Genomic DNA, 14,751 nt, shown 5'->3' with positions numbered 1-14,751 from the left:
TTGTGGAGGGCAGAGCTCAGCATGTCTCCTTCCGGTTCTTCGGTCCTTCGTGTTTGATTCAGTGACCCTCCAACCGCACATTCCCTTTGTTTGTTTCTAACTTTTGGCAGCAGTGATAATTTTTGGTTTCAGTCAGTCAGTAGTCAGTCCCAGGGGTTAACAAGAAAAGTGGGACTGGGGAGTTCAGAATAGAAATGTTAAAACTGACAGCACTTTTGCCGTGAAATCTTTTTTTCTAGTTGAAATATTTTTATTTTATGTTCAAAGAGCTAGCATTAAGATAGACACAATGGATGGCCCATTTCGTGAAGTCCACTTAATCCAGCTTCATGCAGCCTGGGTCCTTTGCGTCTTGATGGAGACCCCAGTGGCACATCCTCAGGCCGTAATTCCGGGTCACATCATGCCCGTTGGAGCAGAAGTGGCGAGAACAAGAACCCTGGCTGAATTTCCTCGGCTCCAGTAGAACCGCTGGTTGACCCGCCTTACTTTCTCGGTGGCAAAAGACTTGCCATAAAATCTTTCTATTAAGGAAGATAAAGGGCTTTTGGAACCTCTTTCCCGAGACCGGTCAGGACAGTGGGACTTTTGTCATATGTAGGAGGGCTTACAGCTGTCACAGGAAAAGTAGAGACTGTTTTTAGAGAGGAAAGTCTCAGAATTACCTAATTGGCTGCATTGGTCGGTCAAAAGTAAAGTATTTCACCTTTCTTTTGAGAGTTCACTCCAGCTCCTAACACTTGAACGCCAGGATAGAGGGCCAAACCTAGTGGTAAAGTGCCACACTTGGGTGTGTCATCCACAAGGAAACACGATTTGTACGTATCTCATGGACACCAGAGAAGAAGAGATCATAGAAAAGGTTCTGAGAAGAAGAGACTGTAAATGTCCTCCAAACACTTAACTCATCCAGTATATGCAAAATGTCAGATTTAGCTAGAGTATTACTTTTTTTATGAATACTTTTTAAAAATTAATGTTCTTTTTAAACGTTTGTGTATGTATGCATGTATTTATTTATTTATTTAAATAATCTCCACGCCCAACATGGGTTCGAACTCATGACCCCAAGATCGAGAGTCACTTGCATCCTCGGAATGAGTCAGCCAGGGGCCCCAGCTGAAATATTATTCTAATTTTATTTGGGGTGAACATTTTTCCAAAAGGTCTTTAGAGAATTCGGTTGTAAACTCGGTAGTCCTTCATTTCCCTCGCAAGTAGTGCTGATAATCCCAGATTTCTCCTGCTCAGGGCGTCTTGCAGGAGCTTATCCTACAGGGTTGGAGGGAACTCTCCTCACCCTTAGATTTTCAAGCTTCTGAACCTTGAATGCTTCTAGATTTACATGTGGAGGAAATCTAGGTCTAGTTCATAAAAACTTTGCAAGGACAGAGATCCAAATCTCTTATGAAGAATGTGACTTCAACACATTTCTAAGTAAAGTCTTCCCTGATTTAAGTTGTATTTAAAAACATTTTTTTAATGTTTATTTTTTTATTTTTGAGAGAGATAGTGCGAGCAGGGGAGGGGCAGAGAGAGAGAGGGAGACACAGAATCTGAGGTGGGCTCCAGTCTCTGAGCTGTCAGCACAGAGCCCAACGCAGGGCTCAGACTCGGGAACAGCGAGATCATGATCTGAGCCGAAGTCAGACACTTAACCGACTGAGCCACCCAGGCGCCCCAAAGTTGTACTTTTAAAAAACACCCACTAAACTATGATGGGCTGGAATGTAGAAAGTAAAATACTAACATACTTTTGCAGCTTCCTATGAAAGAGCTTGAAACTTGTAGCTAACCTGTAGATAAACTTTAATTTGCCATGTAAGAACCAATACTGCGTACATTTGACATGTGGGCAGGAGGAACACGGGGGTGTGAGGATGTTGTCAAAGGCGTGTGTGTGACCAAAAGCATACAGGGGCCACTTGGAGGACTGCCTTTTTGGCCACTGTCTAATTGACATTGAGAAGAGCATCCTTATGATCACACGGAAGTCGGAACAACACCATAAGCACTGATGCTTAAGGTTGGCCTGGCACCAGAGAAAGACATTAAAGCCATTCACGTTGCAATTCTGACCTCCTTTTCCACCATTTCCCACTTGCCAGTTCCCTGAGCCCAAAGCATAAAATTGAGCCAAAAACGTACGACTGATGTCTACAGACTCAATTACATAAGCTTTATCCTTTTTGAGTCCATAATGTTTTTATGATAGGCATATATAAAACAGGGAATATTATTCTCAAAGTGTTTCATGTGGTCTTGAGAAAGTAAACTATTACTAGAAACGAATTTCCAAGTAAGAGTGGAACAAACGGGGGCTGTTTTTGTTTGTGTTCAGCATTTTTTAGATTTTGGCCACAAGGTGGTGTGGTAATCCCACCTGACAGTTAAGTAGTGTGCAAAGTGCCATTGGAGGGAACAGTTATTTCCTCCATACACAGGAAGGAGGGATGTATAGGGCAGAGGATTATAGTGAAACATGACTTTTCAAGGTCACATGGAGCTCTAACATTCTGTGGACCTGACTGCAAGAAGCTAGCTCGCCTTGGCCCTCAGGATGTGAAGCTAAGAATTTGATACATGAGCAATTCACTTATACTGCCAAGGAATGAATGTTTGAGCTTCTTTTTTTTATAAATAAAAAGATTTTTTTTTACTGTTTATTTATTTTTGACAGAGAGAGAGAGACAGAGCATGAGCAAGGGAGGGGCAGAGAGAGAGGGAGACACAGAATCCGAAGCAGGCTCCAGGCTCCGGGCTGTCCGCACAGAGCCAACACAGGGCTCCAGCTCATGAACCTCAAGATTGTGACCTGAGCCGAAGCCGGACTCCCAGCCGACTGAGCCAGCCACGTGCCCCTGAGCTTTTTTACATTTACTGAAAAGAGAGAAAATTGTAGGGCTTACATAGACAACACTTTTAAAGATTTTTATTGGCCCCTTCTTCCTATTCTTTTCGTGTGTGTGTGTGTGTGTGTGTGTGTGTGTGTGTGTGTGTGTGTGTGTGTGTGAACAATGCTCTGCAGGATCAGGGACTCTTACTGTGCATCTTGACACTTCATAAAACCGGGTGTGGACATTCTTCCCATATGGGGGACCAGCTCCCAACTCTCCCCGGCTGAGGGGCGCTCCCTGAGGAGCCTCCAGCAGGGGGCACGCTGCTACCCTCTGTATCCCTAAGCCCACTTAATCTTCTCCTCCCTTCAACTGACCCTCGTATCATCTCTCCAAACCTCCTTTTGTAAAGCCCCTCTGCCACCATCCCCCAGGACCCAGAGCTGTGGCTTACAACTTCGGCTGGCTATCAGAGCGCTGGGAAGCCAGGGCTCTCTCTGTAGGAGACCAAGAACGATTGTTACATTAAATCCCATCTTGCAAACCAGGAACAATTTTTTTTTTTTTCCAGGAGAAAATTCACACAATCAAAAATTGTAATCACGAGCGCATGTGCTCCTGAAAAAAAGACAGCCATTTCGACGTTGGGAGTGTCTGTGCTTTTCCGCTAACACGCATTCGTTCTTGTTCAGGTATCCGGCTGCCGGTTAGGGCTCGCTCGTAACAGTTCTAAGAAAAATTTCTGGAAGGAGAGCAACTGAGAAGATTAAAAACATTAACCTATTCCCCCTTCAATTGAGGAAGAACTCCATTACTTGTTTGCAGGATACCTTTTTACCACATCTGTTGTACATTAAAATTGCAGGATGAACTAATGAGTTTGTTCTAATGAGTTTTGCAGAAGAGATGAGTCATGAGATCATTGACCTGCTAAAAGAAGCATTTCTCTAACCGGAGAAATTGCCTGACTTCCTGAAGATACTTCCTCTACGCAAGTTATTGATTAGTGTCTCCCCAGCAAGACAACGTATCAGTCAGGGCCAGAGAGATTTATCAGTAGGCAATATAGTTAATAAGACAAATACAGTAATAAAAAAAAAATTCGCGGCTCATCCTCAGATTAACTAACCTGACAACGATGTCCGTGGGGCTCCTGACAACCTGCCTCTAAGACTCCGTTGTGGGTGCTGGGATCGCTTCCTTGTCTACGAAGGACGAGCACAAAGTGTTGCCACTCTACGCTTGGTGGCTGGGGTTAGAAACTTCAGATGAAGGACGGATAGCACTGAGAAATGTAAAAACTCACTTCTGTTTTATTCCCTCGCATTCAATAATTCATCTGCAAACACTAATAATGTACCTGTGACCATATAAAACAGTGATTTCTCATTTTGCAAACTTCTCCCTTGAATCACAACTGCATCATTTTTCTTCAAGATTTGGGAGAGGGTCAAAGGGGCGGTTGGGGAATCTCAGAAGAAATGGGACTTTAGAGCCAGTGGTGTCCTCCACTCTTGGGTGGCCGGATGTGGACTCTCGGTAGGACACAGGGTCTTCCAGCAGTCACGGGAGGCCAAGGACACAGAAGTCATCCCCCCAAGTAGTTAACTCCGTCTACGCCTCTCCCTGGGGCAGCCAACCCCAACCAGTCCTAGAAAGGCATTTGCTACTCTGCTGTGACACCCAGTCCCAATGTGTGGGTGTCTTTCCCCATACCACCAACACTCGGACACTGGACGTCCTACAATTCATCTAAATTCTAACACCATCTACAGAGACAGAGTGTCACATCTCATGGGTTAAGGGCTCAGGCCCACAAGGCTGCCTCCCCACCCCCCAACTTCAGGTGCCAATTCCTGCCCAGGTTGTCACCTGTGCTTCTGACTCAATGGCTGTAAATCAGAGGTCCCCACGACTCCCTCACTGGGTTCTATTAGCTTGCTAGAGCAACTCACTGAACTCAGAAACATGTTACTAGTGATCGCTGGTTTATAAGAGGATGTCAGTCAGGAACAGCCAGATGGAAGAGATACATAGGGCAAGGTCTGGGGCAGGGTGAGGAGCTCCTGTGCCTTTTCCAGTGCTCCACTCTGGCAAATCTCCAAGGGCGCATTAACCCAGAAGCTCTCTCAACCTGTCCTTCGGATTTTTCCGGAGGCTTCATTACAAAGACACATTTAATTAAATCATTTGGCCATTGGCCATTTGATTCAACCTCCAGCCCTTCTCCCCTCCCCAGAGGCCATTGGGGTGGGGCTGAAAGTGTCAGCCCTCCAATCTGTTTGGGTCTCCTAGCAACCAGCCTTCATCCTGCAGCCCTCAAGGCTCCCAGGTGTCTCTTTATACCTCGGCCAACCCACCTGATCTAGTCCTGGCTGGCAGTCCAGATTCCTGAAGGTCTGCCTTCTGTGGAAATATACACTTTGTGTAGGTTAGGGCTTAGAATTAGCTAGATGCCTTGTAACCCCAAGAGCTCCCTCCCAGGACCCAGGCCCTCTGGGTGCTTTCCTAGTTTGGCCCAAAGTTACCTTATTAACATAGCAAAAGACACCTTTGTAGCTTTATATCACTTTGTAAATTGCAAGGGTTTGGAAGTTCTGTGCCAGAAATGGGCATGAAAACCAAATACACATCTCTTATGATAAATCAATATCACAGCAAACGTGATCTTTTGTGATAGGTCTGCAATTTTTTGTGGTAATCTCCGTATCTTAAATTTATTCCAGTTTTCGTCAAATAAAGGAGTTTTCATAGATTTTATCTTTTTGAAGACAGGGCCTATAGACTCATTGACTGAAGTGTATCAAAAGATACAAGTTGATTTATAGAAAAGTAATAACTTGAGAAGAACTTTTTCCCCAGTCCAGAGATTATAAACCGTTCTAGAGGCTGCTAGAGTCAGAAACTGGGTGCTGACTGGTGAGAAAGGGCTAATGATGAGTAAGGTGGTAAAACCAAGTGAAAAAGAGAGAAGAAATATTGTCTAGGAACCTTGACATTATGACTTTTCCATGAGATTTTCCCAAGTTCTGTATCATAAATTTGAAACTTTACCATCTCATACACTGAAGAGGCATTCAGAAATGGGACCGGATACTTTGAAATTGAATATGCCCAGTGAAATGTGACCAATTTCTATTTTGGGGGAGCAGCCTATCTGTAACACCTAACAGGGCCACTCTACCAGCCGGTATTCGGAAAGCAAACTCTCCCGGTCCTTTCTGGAACGAGTACTCCTGGACCCAAGAGCCAGGGATCCAGTCTGGGTCCTGCAGCTACTTTTATACTTCTCTCATGGACTAATGTCCACCCGGTCCTATTTGTGTATCTTGTAAGTACAGTTGCACCAATGAGGAACTTGACCTAGTAGGAGTCACGCTCTCCCTTCCACGATGGCTTATCAGGGAGAGGACACATTTATCTCTGTACCCCTTAGTACCTCGCACCCAGGAGGTGCCCAAATGAATAAATGGAGTGTATGTAACTCTTGGATTTCTGCTAAAACTATTCCTATCTTCAACTACTCAAAATAGCGTAACAGAACGGGACGAGGAAACTGGAGAAGTAAAACGGGCTCTCAAAGGCATTAACACACTAGCATGTTTGCTAGGGTACAATCTGTGTCAACAGTTCAAAATAAATTTACTCTTAAATAAGGAAAGCAGTCCCCCCAACCTTTCCTTCCTCTCTTGGCTAACCAAAATATCCATACTTAAAGTACTTAAATAGTTGCAAACAGCAAAGCTCAGCCGACGTGACAAATAAGAGTGACAAATTGTTGGAGTGCTGAATGTGCAGTTTTGATGCATAAAGAATGATGATGGGCACCTGGGCGGCTCAGTCCGTTGAGCAACTGACTCCTGCTCTTGGCTCAGGTCACGATCTCGAGATCAAGCCCCGCGTTGGGCTCCACGCTGGGTGTGGAGCCTGTTCAAGGTTCTCTCTCTCTCTCTCTCTCTCTCTCTCTCAAAAGAGAGATGAGTAGAGCTCACGGGTTTAAAAAAAAAAAAAAAAAAGGAAAAAATGTTTTTAAGTCTAGATACATATTTTAAACCATTCTGATTTTAGAAACGTGATGAGTTCTCCAAAAACAAAAGACAAAAATACATCTTGCCATTTTAGAAAACAGACCCTCCAGCCCATCACCAGAAGTGAAACATGCACCCCTCACTCAGTTCCCAAGGATGTCGGCACCGGGCGTCTTCTTTGCACACTTGCTACAAAACCGGTCTTTACCTTGAACGCTGGGGACACGCCCCCGAGGGAGCCAGCACTGAGACCAGGGCTGGGACTGCCTTCATACTTACTCCCCTGCGGGGACTCAGGCACGGACGGGTAGTGAAGCAGGGAACAGTGTCTGGCGTTAGAGGAAAGGAGTAGGAGAAGGCCAGGGGCTTTGGTTTTCTGCCGTTTGCCTGAGTGCAAAGGTTTAGAAGAGGTTTAAGTACTTTTAAAAGGCTCTGTTTCTTTTGTTGTATTTTCAATAACAGAGAAACGGCATTTTTTTTTTTTTACTACTCATAACACTTTATTTTTACTTTGTACAAAATACAAAAATGCAAATCCAGAGAGTACAGACCAGTAGTGACAGGCACACTGCACAAGAGCAAACCTTGTCTAGCAAGACGTTAGTTTTTTAAACTTTATTTTAGTGAATACATGCATTATATAAAACAACAACAACAACAACAACAACAACAACACAAAGAGGCTAGAGATTTCACTATTTCTACCCCCAAAATAATGCTTACTATCAAGACTTTGGATGGGACCAAAACAAAAGAATTAAAAAGGCCGATAATATATATATTTTTTCATAAAAAAGTAAAAGCCACCATAAAATGTGTTGTGGGTTTTTTTTCCCCCATCACACTGATTACATTTCTTCTGAAATGCCACACGTGTAAACAAAACAAAACTCCTGAACTGGACAGTAAATACTCGGGAGGGTTAGCCTAGGTACCTGCTCAGTAGTTCAAAGCGTTTTTTAGACATTTTGAAGCCTTTCTATTCATTTGTCAGTACAGTGTTCCAGCCATCCTGCCCCTTTTTCCCTTTGATATATATCCCGGGACAAAAATGCTTGCATCATTGAGTCTCTGTTCCTAAGAACTAGTTTTGAAAAAGGAAGAAATGTACAAAAATATTTAACAGAACTATGAAAGATGTAGGAAAGGAGTTTTCTTCGTCACAAAGTAGTCTTTGCTTTTGCATGGTTTCTTCTGTATACTCTTCACGGTTGGTTTATCTGCCCCATGAATAAGACAGCACCTATAGAATTAAGAGGAAACAGAGCGTGACTCTATAAAAACCATTTCATAAAATAAGATAGAAGGCGTGTAAAATAAGGGATAGTCCCTAGAGCTGTCCAACACAACTTTCTGCAGTGATGGAAATGGTCTATAGTTTCATTGTCCGATATGGTAGCTACTAGTCACAGTGGCTATTGAGCCCTTGAAATATGGCTTAGCTAAGAAACTGAATTTTAATCTATGTTTCTTTTTTGTATACATTTTTGAGAGAGACAGAGACAGAGTATGAGCAGGGGAGGGGCAGACAGAGAGGAAGACACAGGATCCAAAGCAGGCTCCAGGCTCTGAGTTGTCAGCACAGAGCCCGATGCAGGGCTCGAACCCATGAACAGGAGATCATGACCTAAGCCAAAGTCAGACGCCCAACCAACTGAGCCACCCAGATGCCCCTAAAAGATAATTCATTTTAATTAATTAAAAGTTAAATAGCCACGTGTGGCTAGAGGCTCCCATATTGGACTTTGGTTCAGGAGAACACTAATTATGACATTAAAGATGCACGGAGACAAAAGGATAAGGAACTATCTTGTGTTACTGATTAAAAAAGGGGTAAATGCAGAAATGTACTTGTTTCTACTCTGAACGAACATGAAGCCAACCTCTCCACAAAGATAATCTTCTCCTTTCTTTTTAAAGCTTGAGAGTGAGAGAGAGAGAGAGAGAGAGAAAGAGAGGAGAAAGGGAGAAAGCACAAGTTCGGGAGGGGCAGAGAGAGAGGGCAAGAGAGAATCCCAAGTAGGCTCCACACACAGCCTATGCAGAGACCAATGTGGGGCTTGAACTCAGAAACTGTGAGATCATGCCCTGAGTCGAAATTGAGTTAGACGCTTAACCAGCTGAGCCACCCGGGTGCCCCCTTTACTTAATCCTCATAATTGTACTAAGAGGTAAGCACTATTGTTACCCACAGTTTCAAGACAAAAGCTAAAGCACAGAGCCAACTCTGAGCCTGTGACTTACAAAGCCAAGATTTATCGAATTAACAATCCTCAGGCCGGAACAACAGAGAGGGCTCACAGAGGTTGACGACGTGTGGTTTCTTATAAAACTGAACTACTACATTTATCAGAATATGGACCAAAAAATCAAAAGACATCAGAAACCCCCAAAAGGGCTGCAGAGCTCTATGTTAAAAACAAACCAACCAACGAATCTAAAATCAGCCTTCACAAGATTCCATCACACTCTGTAAACACGGCCTGGATTTTCTTATCTCTTTACGGTGGGCGGTTCTATTCTTCAGTGTTTGCATAACACAAGGGAGTGGAATTAGAGCAGCAAGGTTGGATTTCACTAGGATTCTGGGGACCGTTCTGAATTTTAACAGCCAGTGAGCAACAGAAGGGAAGAATCACTTACCTGTGGGATTATGTCGGATGAAAAATAGAAAGGGTCTGTCTACTATGAACCAGGGAGGTGACGACCTTGCAATTAGAATCGCAGCTACGGGAAGAGAGAGAAAATGTGTTACACCCAGCGTGAGGCCAGCAGGGCAGCAGGCTGGCTGGATCTTCCATGCTGGAGTTCGGGGACACAGTTCCCGTCCCTTGGGCTGGCCAGGTTAGAACAGGCCCAACGGTCACCATTTACGGAACACCTACCATGGCCCAGGCCCTTTACACTTGGGTGTCTCATTCAGTCTACACAAGTACCATCGTCCTTAACAAATGTACTTACTCCGTAGGCTTTTTACGAGGATTAAGTGGCATAAAGACCATTATAAGCTCTTAGAACAGTGCCTGCCACTGAACGACACCTAATGCATATTCACTGTTATTATTAGCTGTTTTGTATTCATACCATCTGCCTTGCTGATGAAGGCCACTGGTCCTCTTAGCTCAGCCAAATCCCTTCTGTACACCCAGGCCCAGCTTAGCGTTCCACCGTTTTGTCTGTGACTTCTCCTTCGGTAGTTCTCCTTTGCGTGGTAACGGAGACCACTCACTCATCTGGGACCTGCGACCTCGTGTTGCTGTTCAACCCGTCGGGTGTAGACGCTGGACTTAGACAGCAAACCGTTTTAGGCCCAGAGTCCCAGTCATGCTTACTCTGCCAAACTTACCCATGGCGGCTTCAGTTTTTTTGTTTTTTAACGTTTACTTATTTATTTTCAGAGAGAGAGCGAGTGCAGTGTGACGAGGGGAGGGACAGAGCAGGGGAGAGAGAGAATCCCGAGCGGACTCCACACTGTCGGCGCAGAGCCTGATGCGGGGCTTGATCTCACGAACCGAGCTGAGATCTAGAGCTGGACGCTTAACTGACTGAGCCACCCAGGTGCCCCGTGGCCTGGGTTTAATAAGCTTGTCTGAAGGCCTCGCAGGAGGGCAGGTGCTGGGCATCACGGCACTGCTTTTTCCGCGATGGCCCGGTTCCCTTCCTCAAACCCCACAAAGCGCTAATGGCTTGGGCTTAATGTCACAAAGGAAACATTTCCACTTATGTTGGGGAAAATCCCCCAACCCAGGGTGACTGAAAAGCAGTCAACGGTTAGCCGGTTAGCAGGTCTTCTGGACTGAACCGTATCCCCTCGAAATCCATATGTTGAAGCCCTAACTCCCAACGTATTGAAATCTGAATGAGGTCATGAAGGCGGGGCCCAAGTCCAATGGCGCTGGTGTCCTCATAAGAAGACAGGGAGACAGGAGGGATGTGCGTGTAAGATAAAAGGCCACGTGAGGACACAGGCAGAAAGCAGCCCTTGACCTTGGGCTTCTGGCCTCCAGAACTGTCAGACATAAACTTCTGCTGCTTAAGCCCCCCCAGTCTGTGGCCCCTTGCTATAGCAGCCCTGCTGACCGACCCAGCAGGGCTGGCCTCCTGGGCGTGTGACCGGCCCAGTCACACTCGCGAGAACCCCACACTCGGGTCAGGGCTCTGCTGCCCCGTCTTGAAATTCTTAGTAAGTTTTCAGTAAGGGCTCCATATTCACATTTTGCACGGGGCCGTGCAAATTAACATAGCCAGTCCTGATAGTTACGCTAATTGGCAAAACTGGCCAATAACGGGCAGCATTCGGTTCTCACTTATCATCACCCAGAAGAGACAAAAGGCATCTTGAGAATTCTAAGTGCTGTTATTCTAGGTCTTTGTTTTTAATGCTATTTTAAAGGATTACAAATTAAGTGTTTATTCTAGAAAGGCCATAAAGTGTCTATTCGGAGCATAAACGGTACCTTTTAACGACCAGAAATATGTGACCCAGTTACAAGCCTACTAGGATATTCACTTTACGAGTTTGCAGAGTTTGGCCAGATCTGTTTACCCCATCTCAGATGGATAATGAGGGGGTACAGAAACCAACCTAAGATCGCTCTATTTTCTCCTTCATCATATAAACCACGAGGAGAAAGCAGATGTGAATGTTCTAATTATCAGAGGAGGCTGCACAGCCGTCCTGGGAATTCAACAGCTGCTTGATAATTCTTCACTTTGTCCTGGATCCACTTGGCTGCCTATTTCCCATGGCGAGTGGCTATTATTTTATGTTTCAATATGATGATTGGGTTTTCCTGCCAAGAAGAAGCCAGCATCTGCTTTAAGCTTCCCAAGGGCAGGGGTCGGCAAACCATTGTCCCCAGGCCAGGTCTGAGGAGTCGGATCCTGCCTTTATAAATACATAAAGCTTTACAGGAACACAGCCGCGCCCATGGGCTTGTATCCTCTGTCCTGCCTTCACACCACAATGGCAGCGTTGAGAAGTTGTGGCGGAGACAGGACCGCCCACGAGGCAGAAAACACACACTACCTAGCTCTTTACCGAAAAAGCTTGTGGACTCTTGTCCCGGAGGAATTGCTTGCACCGAAGGGCTTTCCTTTACGAAACAGACTCTGAGCTTTGAGGGTGCAGGTCCTTAACCTGTCTAAATTCACCACTGTCACCTGGGGGGCAACCCACGGTGCCCGGATGAAAACAGGGTTTGCTCCGTATCTGCTCCGTTGATGGGCGGACCACAGCACGCTCCCTCCCCCTGCACCCCAGCCGGTCCTGGCTCACGACCCAGTTCTTACTTGTTGCTGCTGAAGCTTTCGTTCCGTCTTCACTGACTTCAATTTTTGCTTTTTGCAAGATTTGAGAGACGTGAAGGTTTTCTGACCCTGTTTCCGGAAAATGAAACAAAAACAGCATTTATTTGATATGCGGGCCATCGGTTTGGCTGCGGAAGCGACTTCAAATCCATGGCAACTTCCAGTTCTTAAAAGGTGTCAGGAGAAGTGACCTCTTCCGGTCTGGTGACTGGAGATTGTGGGATGACTATCGACCTGCAGTGAGTTTCAATCTCTGCCAAGCGAACTGTGGTTTCGCTTAGGAGGAGGGACTCCCCTTCCCTGGATGTGTTAGTGCCTCTGTCAATTCAACTCTGATCGCTAAGGATTGTGTAAAACATAAATAAAAAGAGCAGAGCTTTAAAAAAGGAAGTCCAGTTTTCCAGAAGAAACGAGGCAACAATATTATTTTTCAGTACAGAATGTCAGATCCAGGGAAGATTGCAGAGGGGATTTACAGATGGGGAAACTGAAGCCCAGAGTGTTAAGAAATCTGTCCTCAAGTCTTACGGCTGGTTACTGGCAGAGTAAGTGCTCGCTCTTCACCACAAAAGCCACTCATCTCATGGCCATATCAGTGAGAAGAGTGTGGAGGGTAAGAAGGGTTTGGAACCCGACTCAGAACTGCAACTGTGCCTCTAGAACCTTCTAGTGAATTAACTTTCCTTCTCAGCAGATTCTTATCGCTCCAGCGATACCCACTGGCCGTAGCATTCGAGGAGAACACGAACGGAAGTTAATGCTAGCCTTGGTGGGACATGGGTCTGGATGCAAAGGGAAAAAGTGCTTTCTGTGTCCCCTGGTTTTCACCTGCACGGATGCTGGGCTCTAATATGGCCGATGGGGAATGAGAGGGGGACATCTGCAGGGCGCATGTCGCCTGCGAGTTAAACATCACACCTCAGGGGAACTTCAGGCACCTGGTCCTCCTTCGAGCACCCGCGAACTCCCATGGCCACTACGTGGTATGTAGACCACAGAAGAGAACCCCGAAGGGGAAAACAATGAAACAAGGCTAACTTCACTGGGCTGAGGAATCCTGTTAAAATGATTCTGATTCAGGAGCTCTGGGTGAGACCCAAGATTGTGCCCTTGAAACGAGCTCCCAGGTGAAGCTCATGCTGCTGGACCGGGGGCCAGAGTCTGGATGCCCGAGGACAAAAGAGCGTCAAAATATCCCTGTGGCTGCAAGTTCGCCAGGGACACAGTGTGGATGGAGCCCTAGGACGGGTACACAGGTGCTCGCCTGCAGGCCATCGAGATTGGTAATGAGCTTGTCGAGGGGGAAAACAGGAAAGGAGCACAAATAATGTTTAAGCCGTGACTTTTCTCTGGAAGGAGGCTGCTGTGCTCCAAATTAAAAAGACCAAGAACCGACTATTGAATATCACTCTGGGAAAAGGTGCATATATTGGCAACCGAGGTGATACGACACCAGCTGTGTCCTAGATGCTCTGGCAAAGAAAGCTTCTCATCAGACCCTTTGAATTCACATGATCTCGGATTAATGGGCATTAACACACCTGGATATGGTGCATGCCTGTTATTGTTTGATGGAAGCAAGTATCTGAGAGTTCAAAAACCTTGATTTTTGCAAACGCCGGGGAATCGTTTGCATTTGGAAGAGAAAGACTACTATCTAACCAAGTGCTAAATTTTTAAGTAATGAAGACAATACATGAAGTGCTTGTTTAACGGTGTCAACTCACTCGGGCTTCACCTGAAACGTGCACGTGAAACGTGGGGACAGGTGATTTATGCTGATCTAAGTGACGGAGGATGAGCAGCATCATTTGGTGAAAAATCTGGGAGGGTTTCAGGGCAACACACTCCTAATTTTGACCTTTTCTTTCTGAACGAATCAGAGACCCAGTTTGTAACAGTCTTCAAGTTTCAGAATGGGGTTTAAATCGAACATACTTGTTATTTTCGAAAAATTTGCTTTTGATGGATCAAACATCTCGGTGATGCCGAGCACTTTCAGCGGCTCCTTCAGATCTGTTTGTGCTACCGCCGTGAACCTAGCAGGAAAGGAGAAAATAGGGGGAAATCTTTATACCGTAAATGACGTAAGAGGGTAGAACCCGCGCCGGTGGGGAGACGTTGACAAAGCGATTCCTTTGTAAGTATGCTCTGAACACCAGTCTAAACTGTGTCTGAAGTTGTACTTCCAAGATTTAAGTTAGAGGACAAGTCATCTCTCGAGCACTTTGCTAGCAAAATGAGGACACAGTGACAGAAAAGGGGGTGGTCACCCCCTCGTGTGCGACGGGCTTCCCCATTCCGGTACCTAGGCAGATCTGCTGAAGCACCCTCCCTTATGCTGATGGGGGGGGGGTGTATCTGGAATACCCCCCCGAATATCTCCACTTTTCCCCCATTGCCAACCGAAGAGCCATCATCATGGCTGCTGTAAGAACCACCGTCCTTAGCGGGATTGGTCAAAAGAGAGGAGACACATTCCTGCTCACTCTTGTTGAGATTATGAAAGCATCTTACCGTTAAGACTGGAACAAACATTAGGAATAGGTGAGAACGTATGCTACGGGTGTTGGGGC

The 14,751-nt window shown here is 45.6% G+C and overlaps 1 protein-coding gene across 2 annotated transcripts in view; it reads right to left on the bottom strand.

Moving 5' to 3' along the window:
* Positions 1 to 7,465: 7,465 nt before the first annotated feature.
* The window catches only part of SERPINE2 (serpin family E member 2), a 62,518-nt gene continuing 55,232 nt past the window's right edge, over positions 7,466 to 14,751 (bottom strand). For both annotated transcript variants that reach the window (XM_058703210.1, XM_058703200.1), the window contains exons 6-9: positions 14,114 to 14,214; positions 12,158 to 12,244; positions 9,509 to 9,592; positions 7,466 to 8,108 (exon numbers count right to left, since the gene is read on the bottom strand). In XM_058703210.1, coding sequence (XP_058559193.1) covers positions 8,071 to 8,108; positions 9,509 to 9,592; positions 12,158 to 12,244; positions 14,114 to 14,214 — 310 coding nt within the window. In that variant the 3' untranslated portion in view covers positions 7,466 to 8,070. The remainder of the gene's footprint in view (positions 8,109 to 9,508; positions 9,593 to 12,157; positions 12,245 to 14,113; positions 14,215 to 14,751) is intronic.

This window comes from Neofelis nebulosa, chromosome 2 (genome assembly GCF_028018385.1).
Source record: "Neofelis nebulosa isolate mNeoNeb1 chromosome 2, mNeoNeb1.pri, whole genome shotgun sequence".
NCBI classification, from domain to species: domain Eukaryota; kingdom Metazoa; phylum Chordata; class Mammalia; order Carnivora; family Felidae; genus Neofelis; species Neofelis nebulosa.
Note: the sequence above shows the minus strand (reverse complement) of the source record. Positions and strands in the feature narration are given on the sequence as shown.